Source organism: Salvelinus fontinalis, chromosome 2 (assembly GCF_029448725.1).
Source record: "Salvelinus fontinalis isolate EN_2023a chromosome 2, ASM2944872v1, whole genome shotgun sequence".
Classification (NCBI taxonomy): Eukaryota; Metazoa; Chordata; class Actinopteri; order Salmoniformes; family Salmonidae; genus Salvelinus; species Salvelinus fontinalis.
Genome location: NC_074666.1, coordinates 13,316,888 through 13,331,285, shown reverse-complemented (window position 1 = coordinate 13,331,285; position 14,398 = coordinate 13,316,888). Strand labels below are relative to the sequence as shown.

At 45.3% G+C, this 14,398-nt stretch overlaps 1 protein-coding gene across 2 annotated transcripts in view; it reads left to right on the top strand.

The window, feature by feature from the left end:
• znf532 (zinc finger protein 532) overlaps nt 1–7,395 on the top strand; it is a 37,917-nt gene extending 30,522 nt beyond the window's left edge. For both annotated transcript variants that reach the window (XM_055864231.1, XM_055864239.1), the window contains 6 exons: nt 195–371; nt 1,672–1,834; nt 2,095–2,358; nt 4,366–4,478; nt 4,716–4,857; nt 5,330–7,395. In XM_055864231.1, coding sequence (XP_055720206.1) covers nt 195–371; nt 1,672–1,834; nt 2,095–2,358; nt 4,366–4,478; nt 4,716–4,857; nt 5,330–5,839 — 1,369 coding nt within the window. In that variant the 3' untranslated portion in view covers nt 5,840–7,395. The remainder of the gene's footprint in view (nt 1–194; nt 372–1,671; nt 1,835–2,094; nt 2,359–4,365; nt 4,479–4,715; nt 4,858–5,329) is intronic.
• The last annotated feature ends 7,003 nt before the right edge of the window (nt 7,396–14,398 follow it).

Below are 14,398 nucleotides of genomic sequence, written 5' to 3'. Positions count from 1 at the left end.
ATTTCTAAACGGTTCATCCGATATGTATGAAAATGCCGTCAAATTAAAGCTGACAGTCTGCACTTTACCCTCATTGTCATTGAATCCTTTCAAACTCAAAGTACAGAACCAAAATAACAGAAAAATGGTCACTGTCCAATTAATTATGGTGCTCACTGTATTTTTTTTTTCTCCCTCTCTCTCTCTCTCTCCAGCTGTGTGCACTGTAGCGTCATCTACTCTGACGTGGCTGCTCTGAAGACACACATCCAGAGCTCTCACTGTGAGATCTTCTACAAGTGTCCCATCTGCCCCATGGCCTTCAAGTCTGCTCCTGGCACACACTCACACGCACGTACTCAGCACCCTGGGGTCAAGATAGGAGAGCCCAAGTAAGTCTCTTCAGATTCTCACAACCCATTATTCATGTGATCTAGTATAGTATAGTATTTATCTAAACTTGATATTATCCTAGAAAGTTTTCGTTCTATGTTGAAGACCTTTGTCTTCTATTTAATAGAATATATGATCTTATTGTTCTATTCTACTGTATGCTGTTCTATCACTGATGGGAAAGGTGACACCAACATCCTCAGTTGTTTACCACAAATTAATTCTGCTTTAATGAGGGAAAGTTATCCGATATCCATGTCCAAGTCATGTTCCTGTCAGAACCGTCTTAATTTTCAATGTTGAATGGGTTTGTGTTTAATGTTATTAGACACAGTAGCTTTAACTGAGTGTTTTTCCAGCACCCTGACCTTTTCCTAACACCGTCAACACACTCTAATGAACACACACACACACACACACACACACACACACACACACACACACACACACACACACACACACACACACTGATGACTGAACCTGTTCAGGAGCAGGTGGCTGGTGATCTCTGACAGACAGACAGACAGACAGACAGACAGACAGACAGACAGACAGACAGACAGACAGACAGACAGACAGACAGACAGACAGTGTGCTGCCAGGTTCTGTGATAAACCTTTTGAACTGACGAATTGTTTTGAAATAAATCATTAACTCCTATTATGGACAGTAACATTATTAAGTGTATTCATGGACATGAATAGGTACTGTTATCATATACAATGCATTAGTACAGTTGAAAAAAATAATTGTTATTAGATAACATTGATTTTATTCCTTTTTTGTATGTAACGGATGTGAAATGGCTAGCTAGTTAGCGGGTAGCGCTAATAGCATTTCAATCGGTTACGTCACTTGCTCTGAGACCTGAAGTAGGGTTTCCCCTTGCTCTGCAAGGGCCGTGGCCTTTGTGGAGCGATGGGTAACGATGCTTCGTGGGCGACCGTTGTTGATGTGTGCAGAGGGTCCCTGGTTAGCGCCCGGGTCGGGGCGAGGGGACGGTTTAAAGTTATACTGTTACATTGATGCTGTTGACCCGGATCACTGGTTGCTGTGGAAAAGGAGGAGGTTGAAAGGGGGGTGAGTGTAACGGATGTGAAATGGCTAGCTAGTTAGCGGGTATGCGCTAATAGCATTTCAATCGGTTACGTCACTTGCTCTGAGACCTGAAGTATGGTTTCCCCTTGCTATGCGAGGGGACGTACTAAAGTTATACTGTTACATGTATACAGGATTTAATGAAACTCATTCATTTTTATCAAGCAACATGTCTCTCAAAGTCTTTGTGTTGTCTTCCAGGTTGATCTACAAGTGTTCCATGTGTGATACAGTGTTCACCCAGCAGACACTGCTTCAGTCACACTTTGATCAACACATAGCCAACCAGAAGGTGTCTGTCTTCAAATGCCCAGACTGCTCCATGCACTACGCCCAGAAACAGCTCATGTTGGACCACATCAAGGTACTGTATGAAGGGGAAAATATCTTCTTCTCTTGTGCTCGGAGTGGAAAAATAACTTATATAACTTAACTTATAACAGGCACTTCTATTTTTCAGAAAATTATTAAAAATCTACTACAATGTAATGACAAGTACTTGAAATATATTTGTGTATAATCCTAATCAGCAATTGATAATTATAAGTCATTGTCCATGTGCAGTCTGTATGAATAGTTAATATGCCTGTTAGTGAACCGGAGCTGTTTGTCATCCCTGTGTAGACGATGCATGGTACCTTAAAGACCATCGAGGGTCCCCCCAACCTGGGTATCAACCTACCCCTCAGTTCCAGCCCCAACACCAACAACAACGGTCTGGACAGGGTGGACAAGAATGCCCCCTCTACACCCCTGAAAAAGGCCCAGATCACCCCTACCTCAGCCCCCCAGAAGCCACTCGCCCCTGGCTGGACATGTGGAGACTGTGACCGTCTCTTCATCCAGAGAGAGGTGTTCGTAGCCCACGTCAGGCAGGAGCATGGCAAGGTACAGTGTAGTCCTAGTTTGAATCCCAAATCAACCCCTAGCCAATACCCCGTAGTACGTGTGTACAGTCGGAAGTTTACATACACCTTAGCCAAATACATTTAAACTCAGTTTTTCACAATTCCTGAAATTTAATCCTAGTAAAAATTCCCTATCTTAGGTCAGTTAGGATCACCACTTCATTTTAAGAATGTGAAATGTCAGAATAATAGTAGAGAGATTGATTTATTTCATCTTTTATTTCTTTCATCACATTCCCAGTGGGTCAGCAGTTTACATACACTCAATTAGTATTTGGTAGCATTGCCTTTAAATTGTTTAACGGGTCAAAAGTTTCAGGTAGCCTTCCACACGCTTCACACAATAAGTTGGGTGAATTTTGGCCCATTCCTCCTGACCGAGCTGGTGTAACTGGGTCAGGTTTGTAGGCCTCCTTGCTCGCACATGCTTTTTCAGTTCTGCCCACAAATTTTCTATAGGATTGAGGTCAGGGCTTTGTGATGGTCACTCCAATACCTTGACTTTGTTGCCCTTAAGCCATTTTGCCACAACTTTGGAAGTATGCTTGGGGGTCATTGTCCATTTGGAAGACTCATTTGCGTCCAAGCTTTAACTTCCTGACTGATGTCTTAAGATGTTTCTTCAATATATCCACATAATTTCCCTCCTCGTGATGCCATCTATTTTGTGAAGTGTACAAGTCCCACCTGCAGCAAAGCACCCCCACAACATGATGCTGCCACCCCGTGCTTCGCGGTTGTGATGGTGTTCTTCGGGCTTGTAAGCTTCCCCCTTTTTCCTCCAAACATAACGATGGCCATTATGGCCAAACAGTTCTATTTTTGTTTCATCAGACCAGAGGACATTTCTGCAAAAAGTACGATCTTTGTCCCCATGTGCAGTTGCAAACCGTAGTCTGGCTTTTTTAAGGCGGTTTTGGAGCAGTGGCTTCTTCCTTGCTGAGTGGCCTTTCAGGTTATGTCAATATAGGACTCGTTTTACTGTGGATATAGATACATTTGTACCTGTTTCCTCCAGCATCTCACAAGGTCCTTTCTGTTGTTCTGGGATTGATTTGCACTTTTCGCACCAAAGTATTTTCATCTCTAGGAGACAGAACGCGTCCCTTTCCTGAGCGGTATGACAGCAGCGTGGTCCCATGGTGTTTATACTTGTGTACTATTGTTTGTAAAGATGAACGTGGCACCTTCAGGCATTTGGAAATTGCTCCCAAGGATGAACCAGACTTGTGGAGGTCTACAATTGTTTTTCTGAGGTATTGGCTGATTTCTTTTGATTTTCCCATGATGTCAAGCAAAGAGACACTGGGTTTGAAGGTAGGCCTTGAAATACATCCACAGGTACACCTCCAATTGACTCAAATGATGTCAATTAGCCTATCAGAAGCTTCTAAAGCCGTGACATCATTTTCTGGAATTTTCCAAGCTGTTTAAAGGCACAGTCAACTTAGTGTATGTAAACTTCTGACCCACTGGAATTGTGATACAGTGAATTAATCTGTCTGTGAAATAATCTGTCTGTAAACCATTTTTGGGAAAAAATATTTTTATGCACAAAGTAGATAACCGACTGGCCAAAACTATAGTTTGTTAACAAGAAATTTGTGGAGTGGTTGAAAAACGAGTTTTAATTACTTTTAATGACAACCTAAGTTTATGTAAACTTCCGAGTTCAACTGTAGATCTGAGAGGATTGGAAAGGTCGAAACAATATATATTTTTTTTTATTTAACCTTTATTTAACTAGGCAAGTAGGTTATGATCAAATTATTATTTACAATGGCGGCCTACCCCGGCCAAACCCTAACCCGGACAACGCTGGGCAAATTGTGCGCCGCCCTATGGGACCCCCAATCATGGCCGGATGTGATGCAGCCTGGATGTCTGTAGTGACAGTCTCAGACTGCTGTGCCACTCTGGAGGCCCGTGGTGACCGTAATCAAACCATAACTGTTCAGTTATATTAATTCTCCCACTATGAATGCAGCAACTGAAGAAGCACCCGTGCCGACAGTGTGACAAGTCGTTCAGCTCCTCCCACAGCTTGTGTCGACACAACAGGATCAAACACAAGGGGCTACGTAAGGTCTACTCCTGTCCGTGAGTAATGCTGGATTGGATCACATTTTTTGGGGGGGGTTACATGGATTCGGTTATTGTGGCATTTCCTACTAGAATATATGAGTTTAACCTACATGCGGATTCACAAGTAATTCAGTCTACACAGATTCAATAGGGCAACAAATTCCCGTGATGACATGTCAGCATTTAATATGTCAAATGTGTATGGCCTCTTCTTTAAGAACTCTCTCTCTCTCTGTTTGTATGACTCCACAGTCACTGTCCAGACCCCAACCGTACGTTCACTAAGCGTGTGATGCTGGACAAACACATCCAGCTGATGCATGGTGGCATTAAAGATGCTGCGGGGAAGATGGCGCCAGACCCAGCTCACACAGAGGACAGCCCCCCTGACAAGGTACAGTAACTGACCAATCAGCTGCACCCACCCTTCTGACAAGGTACAATAACTGACCAATGAGCTGCACCCGCCCTCCTGACAAGGTACAGTAACTGACCAATGAGCTGCACCCGCCCTCCTGACAAGGTACAGTAACTGACCAATGAGCTGCACCCACTCTCCTGACAAGGCATAGTAACTGACTAATCAGCTGCACCCACTGATCCATAGTTTGTGCTGTTCCTTTCCCTGATACTGTGACCACGATTCAAAGAAACGCAGATTAACGGCTTGTGCACTGCCATTGATTTTTAAAGGTGATTTGTGCTTGAGCTAACATCTGCGGCGTTTAAAACAAATGTGATCTCTGCGAACATGAGGGAATTTGCCTCTAAAAATCACAGCAATGCAAAGATTGTTTATCTGTGTTGGATTGAATGGCAACCTGTACATGCAGCAACCCTCATGTCCCTATTTCGCCCCCCTGCAGGCCCTCAGCCCCAAGAGGAAGCAGCAGGATGACGAGGGGCCTCTCGGTCCTCGCTCCAGAGGCTCCACACCCACCCAGCCCCTAAAGAAGCTCAAGGTTAACGTGTTCAAGGTCCACAAGTGTGCCGTGTGCAGCTTCACCACCGAGGACCTCGTCACCTTCCACGACCACATTCCGCAGCACAAGTCTGACGGATCCTCCTTCCAGTGCAGGGAGTGTGGTCTGTGCTACACTTCTCCCCGCTCCCTGGCCCGACATCTTTTCATTATCCACAAGCAGAAGGAGCCACGGGACCTGGCCAGACGTAATGGAACCGTTGCAGCCGATGAGAACCAGAGGGAGAACCAGTTGGGTTCCGGCTCGGGGGACGGCCTGGACGACGGGACGCCTGAGACCAAATGTAAAGTGTGTGACAAGATGTTTGAGACAGAGGGGAGTTTGAACACACACATGAGGACACATGGAATGGCCTTTATCAGGTCTAAGAGATTGAACGCAACAGAGAAATAGAGATGGAGCAGCCTAGTCGGGACACTATTGTTGAAGCATAGTGGCATCTACCAGAATGTTGTCTCTGACCAAATTTGCCTCAGAATGTTGCGTTGTAAATGCTAGAGTACGAATAAGACATTCTCCATTGACTCGTCTACCCACATATATTAAATATACAGTATATACACAATATATATACACATTTCTAATGTGTTTTAAAATATGTAATATATTTAAAGTAAATGTATGTGTATTTAAATCAATCTATGAGAACATTTTGTACACTTTACGATATAGATGTTTCTATGGATGTTGGATAGATCTTTTGTAGGAAAATGTTTATTTTGAAAAGGTTTCAATTGTTGTCTTCTCACTAGTATGGGAAAGTGTTAGGTACTGTATAAACGTTTATGTTATGGGAGATGAATTCTCAACTATTGGCAGTGTTACGTTTTATAACTGCTGCTAATGTCCATGGAATGTCTGAAGAAACTAGCCTGGTCCCAGATCTGTTTGTGCTGTCCTGTCAACTCCTATGGTTATTGCCTATGCAGTACAAACCAATCTGGGGTCAGCTAATAAAGAAACACTTTATCTCTGCATGACTTTGTCATCCTCACAGGGTTTGGGTCAATCCTGTTTCAATTCTGTCAATTCAGTCAGTTCTAGAATTGACTCAATTGACTGAAATAGAATGGATTTGACCCTAATTCTGCTCATATTGTCAGGACAATCAGTCCAGACTCCAGACCAGACCAAACGAGAGTAGCCTGTCTATTTCACGCCTCTATTCCGTCAGTCTATGGGCCAATTCGTTCTGTTCTTTGTGTAAAGAAACCGGAGACATTTTGTTTCAGAATGTCTCGGAATGTTTGTTTTTTCAATTTCCTTATTCTCTGGCAGCTCAGTTTTGATATTAATTGAGTTATGATGATAGCAACGTGTCTTTCTTTGCATGTACACACAGATACAGTATATAGCCTTCTGCCTTTCAATTGACCATACTGTATATCAGCCTTTTCATTTGGCCAAATTAACAAGATTACACTGGCTAATAGTTATGATTCTGGATTTCCTGAGCACCAAGTGTACCATTTGGAAGGTTGTAGGGTGCCAATGCATTTCTCTGATCATAGTTCAGACTGTAAATGAACCAATAAAATTTAAAAAAAACTTGCCTTCGCATTAAACAATGTCAATGTGAATGTGAGACTGGAATTGAAACCCATTTCCTCATTTCAGTGTCTTTACATTTCAAGATGTGTTTTACATTTGAAAAGAGAACATTAATTGTACTAGAAAACAATCACAATACTGTACATTTTTTTTATTTCCATGTTTTTTTTTGTTGTCATGTATGTATTTCATAAAAGGACACATTGTTTTTGGAAGTAACTTTTTTTATACTCTGAAAATGAAATATGAATCTATTTGTGTAGTGCTCAACGTGCATGGGAGAAGCTGTCGATGGTTCTTATTTGTTTCTTAGAATGTGTCTTGCTGCTTGTTCGCTAGAGATGTCGGATGTTTGTGTAGAAGCAGTTCTTGATGTCAATAATAAATTCTGAACTCTGCCCCTGATGTCTACTGCACATGATCAGGCATCAGCCCCTCCTTGGGAAATACTCTCTCTACTGCCATCTAATCTCAATGCTGAGATAATACACTATATGATACAGTGATGAGCTTTCTTCCACCATATAGTCTTTTACCCATCAAGTTTGTTCCAGTCAGTGCAGATGAAGGGGAGGAGAGGGCGGATGTTTAAGCAATTAGAAAAGCCGACGGAGTCTTCTCTTCCCTGCTACAGTCTCTCATTTCTCTTCCCTGCTACAGTCTCTCATTTCTCTTCCCTGCTACACTCTCTCCTTTCTCTTCCCTGCTACAGTCTCTCATTTCTCTTCCCTGCTACAGTCTCTCATTTCTCTTCCCTGCTACAGTCTCTCATTTCTCTTCCCTGCTACAGTCTCTCATTTCTCTTCCCTGCTACAGTCTCTCCTTTCTCTTCCCTGCTATAGACTCTCATTTCTGTTCCCTGCTACAGTCTCTCCTTTCTCTTCCCTGCTACAGTCTCTCCTTTCTCTTCCCTGCTACAGTCTCTCCTTTCTCTTCCCTGCTACAGACTCTCCTTTCTCTTCCCTGCTACAGACTCTCATTTCTCTTCCCTGCTACAGTCTCTCATTTCTCTTCCCTGCTACAGTCTCTCCTTTCTCTTCCCTGCTACAGACTCTCATTTCTCTTCCCTGCTACAGTCTCTCATTTCTCTTCCCTGCTACAGTCTCTCATTTCTCTTCCCTGCTACAGTCTCTCCTTTCTCTTCCCTGCTACAGTCTCTCCTTTCTCTTCCCTGCTACAGTCTCTCCTTTCTCTTCCCTGCTACACTCTCTCCTTTCTCTTCCCTGCTACACTCTCTCCTTTCTCTTCCCTGCTACAGTCTCTCCTTTCTCTTCCCTGCTACAGTCTCTCCTTTCTCTTCCCTGCTACAGTCTCTCATTTCTCTTCCCTGCTACAGTCTCTCCTTTCTCTTCCCTGCTACAGTCTCTCATTTCTCTTCCCTGCTACAGTCTCTCCTTTCTCTTCCCTGCTACAGTCTCTCCTTTCTCTTCCCTGCTACACTCTCTCCTTTCTCTTCCCTGCTACAGTCTCTCCTTTGTCTTCCCTGCTATAGACTCTCATTTCTCTTCCCTGCTACACTCTCTCCTTTCTCTTCCCTGCTACAGTCTCTCCTTTGTCTTCCCTGCTACAGACTCTCATTTCTCTTCCCTGCTACTGTCTCTCCTTTCTCTTCCCTGCTACACTCTCTCATTTCTCTTCCCTGCTACACTCTCTCATTTCTCTTCCCTGCTACACTCTCTCCTTTCTCTTCCCTGCTACAGTCTCTCCTTTCTCTTCCCTGCTACAGTCTCTCCTTTGTCTTCCCTGCTACAGTCTCTCCTTTGTCTTCCCTGCTACACTCTCTCATTTCTCTTCCCTGCTACAGTCTCTCATTTCTCTTCCCTGCTACACTCTCTCATTTCTCTTCCCTGCTACACTCTCTCCTTTCTCTTCCCTGCTACACTCTCTCCTTTCTCTTCCCTGCTACAGTCTCTCCTTTGTCTTCCCTGCTACAGACTGTCTCTCCTTTCTCTTCCCTGCTATAGACTCTCCTTTCTCTTCCCTGCTACAGTCTCTCCTTTCTCTTCCCTGCTACAGTCTCTACTTTCTCTTCCCTGCTACAGACTTTCTCTCCTTTCTCTTCCCTGCTACAGACTTTCTCTCCTTTCTCTTCCCTGCTACAGTCTCTCCTTTGTCTTCCCTGCTACAGACTTTCTCTCCTTTCTCTTCCCTGCTACATACTCTCCTTTCTCTTCCCTGCTACAGTCTCTCCTTTCTCTTCCCTGCTACAGACTCTCCTTTCTCTTCCCTGCTATAGACTCTCCTTTCTCTTCCCTGCTACAGTCTCTCCTTTCTCTTCCCTGCTACAGTCTCTCCTTTCTCTTCCCTGCTACAGTCTCTCCTTTCTCTTCCCTGCTACAGTCTCTCCTTTCTATTCCCTGCTACACTCTCTCCTTTCTCTTCCCTGCTACAGTCTCTCCTTTCTCTTCCCTGCTACAGACTTTCTCTCCTTTCTCTTCCCTGCTACAGTCTCTCCTTTCTCTTCCCTGCTACAGTCTCTCCTTTCTATTCCCTGCTACACTCTCTCCTTTCTCTTCCCTGCTACAGTCTCTCCTTTCTCTTCCCTGCTACAGACTTTCTCTCATTTCTCTTCCCTGCTACAGTCTCTCCTTTCTCTTCCCTGCTACAGACTTTCTCTCCTTTCTCTTCCCTGCTACAGTCTCTCCTTTCTCTTCCCTGCTACAGTCTCTCCTTTCTCTTCCCTGCTACAGTCTCTCCTTTCTCTTCCCTGCTATAGACTCTCCTTTCTCTTCCCTGCTACAGTCTCTCCTTTCTCTTCCCTGCTACAGTCTCCCCTTTCTCTTCCCTGCTACAGTCTCTCCTTTCTCTTCCCTGCTACAGTCTCTCCTTTCTCTTCCCTGCTACAGTCTCTCCTTTCTCTTCCCTGCTATAGACTTTCTCTCCTTTCTCTTCCCTGCTACAGTCTCTCCTTTCTCTTCCCTGCTACAGTCTCTCATTTCTCTTCCCTGCTACAGACTCTCATTTCTCTTCCCTGCTACAGTCTCTCCTTTCTCTTCCCTGCTACAGTCTCTCATTTCTCTTCCCTGCTACAGTCTCTCATTTCTCTTCCCTGCTACAGTCTCTCCTTTCTCTTCCCTGCTACAGTCTCTCATTTCTCTTCCCTGCTACAGTCTCTCCTTTCTCTTCCCTGCTACAGTCTCTCATTTCTCTTCCCTACTACAGTCTCTCCTTTCTCTTCCCTGCTACAGTCTCTCATTTCTCTTCCCTGCTACAGTCTCTCATTTCTCTTCCCTGCTACAGTCTCTCCTTTCTCTTCCCTGCTACAGTCTCTCCTTTCTCTTCCCTGCTACAGTCTCTCATTTCTCTTCCCTGCTACACTCTCTCCTTTCTCTTCCCTGCTACAGTCTCTACTTTCTCTTCCCTGCTACAGTCTCTCATTTCTCTTCCCTGCTACACTCTCTCATTTCTCTTCCCTGCTACAGTCTCTACTTTCTCTTCCCTGCTACAGTCTCTCATTTCTCTTCCCTGCTACACTCTCTCATTTCTCTTCCCTGCTACAGTCTCTCCTTTCTCTTCCCTGCTACAGTCTCTCATTTCTCTTCCCTGCTACACTCTCTCATTTCTCTTCCCTGCTACAGTCTCTCATTTCTCTTCCCTACTACAGTCTCTCCTTTCTCTTCCCTGCTACAGTCTCTCCTTTCTCTTCCCTGCTACAGTCTCTACTTTCTCTTCCCTGCTACAGTCTCTCCTTTCTCTTCCCTGCTACAGTCTCTCCTTTCTCTTCCCTGCTACAGTCTCTCCTTTCTCTTCCCTGCTACAGTCTCTCCTTTCTCTTCCCTGCTACAGTCTCTCCTTTGTCTTCCCTGCTACAGTCTCTCCTTTCTCTTCCCTGCTACAGACTTTCTCTCATTTCTCTTCCCTGCTACAGTCTCTCCTTTCTCTTCCCTGCTACAGTCTCTCCTTTCTCTTCCCTGCTACAGTCTCTCCTTTCTCTTCCCTGCTACAGTCTCTACTTTCTCTTCCCTGCTACAGACTTTCTCTCATTTCTCTTCCCTGCTACACTCTCTCCTTTGTCTTCCCTGCTACAGTCTCTCCTTTCTCTTCCCTGCTACAGACTTTCTCTCATTTCTCTTCCCTGCTACACTCTCTCCTTTCTCTTCCCTGCTACAGACTCTCCTTTCTCTTCCCTGCTACAGTCTCTCCTTTCTCTTCCCTGCTACACTCTCTCCTTTCTCTTCCCTGCTACAGACTTTCTCTCATTTCTCTTCCCTGCTACACTCTCTCCTTTCTCTTCCCTGCTACAGTCTCTCCTTTCTCTTCCCTGCTACAGTCTCTCCTTTCTATTCCCTGCTACACTCTCTCCTTTCTCTTCCCTGCTACAGTCTCTCCTTTCTCTTCCCTGCTACAGACTTTCTCTCCTTTCTCTTCCCTGCTACAGTCTCTCCTTTCTCTTCCCTGCTACAGTCTCTCCTTTCTATTCCCTGCTACAGTCTCTCCTTTCTCTTCCCTGCTACAGTCTCTCCTTTCTCTTCCCTGCTACAGACTTTCTCTCATTTCTCTTCCCTGCTACAGTCTCTCCTTTCTCTTCCCTGCTACAGACTTTCTCTCCTTTCTCTTCCCTGCTACAGTCTCTCCTTTCTCTTCCCTGCTACAGTCTCTCCTTTCTCTTCCCTGCTACAGTCTCTCCTTTCTCTTCCCTGCTACAGTCTCTCCTTTCTCTTCCCTGCTACACTCTCTCCTTTCTCTTCCCTGCTACAGACTTTCTCTCATTTCTCTTCCCTGCTACAGTCTCTCCTTTCTCTTCCCTGCTACAGTCTCTCCTTTCTCTTCCCTGCTACAGTCTCTCCTTTCTCTTCCCTGCTACAGTCTCTCCTTTCTCTTCCCTGCTACAGTCTCTCCTTTCTCTTCCCTGCTACAGTCTCTCCTTTCTCTTCCCTGCTACAGTCTCTCATTTCTCTTCCCTGCTACAGTCTCTCCTTTCTCTTCCCTGCTACAGTCTCTACTTTCTCTTCCCTGCTACAGACTTTCTCTCATTTCTCTTCCCTGCTACACTCTCTCCTTTGTCTTCCCTGCTACAGTCTCTCCTTTCTCTTCCCTGCTACAGACTTTCTCTCATTTCTCTTCCCTGCTACAGTCTCTCCTTTCTCTTCCCTGCTACAGTCTCTACTTTCTCTTCCCTGCTACAGTCTCTCCTTTCTCTTCCCTGCTACAGACTTTCTCTCCTTTCTCTTCCCTGCTACAGTCTCTACTTTCTCTTCCCTGCTACAGTCTCTACTTTCTCTTCCCTGCTACAGTCTCTCCTTTCTCTTCCCTGCTACAGTCTCTACTTTCTCTTCCCTGCTACAGTCTCTCATTTCTCTTCCCTGCTACACTCTCTCCTTTCTCTTCCCTGCTACAGTCTCTCCTTTCTCTTCCCTGCTACAGTCTCTCCTTTCTCTTCCCTGCTACAGTCTCTCCTTTCTCTTCCCTGCTACAGTCTCTCCTTTCTCTTCCCTGCTACAGTCTCTCCTTTCTATTCCCTGCTACACTCTCTCCTTTCTCTTCCCTGCTACAGTCTCTCCTTTCTCTTCCCTGCTACAGACTTTCTCTCCTTTCTCTTCCCTGCTACAGTCTCTCCTTTCTCTTCCCTGCTACAGACTTTCTCTCATTTCTCTTCCCTGCTACAGTCTCTCCTTTCTCTTCCCTGCTACAGACTTTCTCTCCTTTCTCTTCCCTGCCACAGTCTCTCCTTTCTCTTCCCTGCTACAGACTTTCTCTCATTTCTCTTCCCTGCTACAGTCTCTCCTTTCTCTTCCCTGCTACAGTCTCTCCTTTCTCTTCCCTGCCACACTCTCTCCTTTCTCTTCCCTGCTACAGTCTCTCCTTTCTCTTCCCTACTACAGTCTCTCCTTTCTCTTCCCTGCTACAGTCTCTCCTTTCTCTTCCCTGCTACAGTCTCTCCTTTCTATTCCCTGCTACACTCTCTCCTTTCTCTTCCCTGCTACAGTCTCTCCTTTTTCTTCCCTGCTACAGACTCTCCTTTCTCTTCCCTGCTACAGTCTCTCCTTTCTCTTCCCTACTACAGTCTCTCCTTTCTCTTCCCTGCTACAGTCTCTCCTTTCTCTTCCCTGCTACAGTCTCTCCTTTCTATTCCCTGCTACACTCTCTCCTTTCTCTTCCCTGCTACAGTCTCTCCTTTTTCTTCCCTGCTACAGACTCTCCTTTCTCTTCCCTGCTACAGTCTCTCCTTTCTCTTCCCTGCTACAGACTTTCTCTCATTTCTCTTCCCTGCTACACTCTCTCATTTCTCTTCCCTGCTACAGTCTCTCCTTTCTCTTCCCTGCTACAGTCTCTCCTTTCTCTTCCCTGCTACAGTCTCTCCTTTCTCTTCCCTGCTACAGTCTCTCCTTTCTCTTCCCTGCTACAGTCTCTCATTTCTCTTCCCTGCTACAGTCTCTCCTTTCTCTTCCCTGCTACAGTCTCTCATTTCTCTTCCCTGCTACAGTCTCCCCTTTCTCTTCCCTGCTACAGTCTCTCATTTCTCTTCCCTGCTACAGTCTCTCCTTTCTCTTCCCTGCTACAGTCTCTCCTTTCTCTTCCCTGCCACACTCTCTCCTTTCTCTTCCCTGCTACAGTCTCTCATTTCTCTTCCCTGCTACAGACTTTCTCTCCTTTCTCTTCCCTGCCACAGTCTCTCCTTTCTCTTCCCTGCTACAGTCTCTACTTTGTCTTCCCTGCTACAGTCTCTACTTTCTCTTCTCTGCTACAGTCTCTACTTTCTCTTCTCTGCTACAGTCTCTACTTTCTCTTCCCTGCTACAGTCTCTCATTTCTCTTCCCTGCTACACTCTCTCCTTTCTCTTCCCTGCTACAGTCTCTCATTTCTCTTCCCTGCTACAGTCTCTCCTTTCTCTTCCCTGCTACAGTCTCTCCTTTCTCTTCCCTGCTACAGTCTCTCCTTTCTCTTCCCTGCTACAGTCTCTCCTTTCTCTTCCCTGCTACAGTCTCTCATTTCTCTTCCCTGCTACAGTCTCTCCTTTCTCTTCCCTGCTACAGTCTCTCCTTTCTCTTCCCTGCTACACTCTCTCATTTCTCTTCCCTGCTACAGTCTCTCCTTTCTCTTCCCTGCTACAGTCTCTCATTTCTCTTCCCTGCTACAGTCTCTCCTTTCTCTTCCCTGCTACAGTCTCTCCTTTCTCTTCCCTGCTACAGACTTTCTCTCATTTCTCTTCCCTGCTACAGTCTCTCCTTTCTCTTCCCTGCTACAGTCTCTCATTTCTCTTCCCTGCTACAGTCTCTCCTTTCTCTTCCCTGCTACAGTCTCTCCTTTCTCTTCCCTGCTATAGACTTTCTCTCCTTTCTCTTCCCTGCTACAGTCTCTACTTTCTCTTCCCTGCTACAGTCTCTCCTTTCTCTTCCCTGCTACAGTCTCTCCTTTCTCTTCCCTGCTACAGTCTCTCATTTCTCTTCCCTGCTACACTCT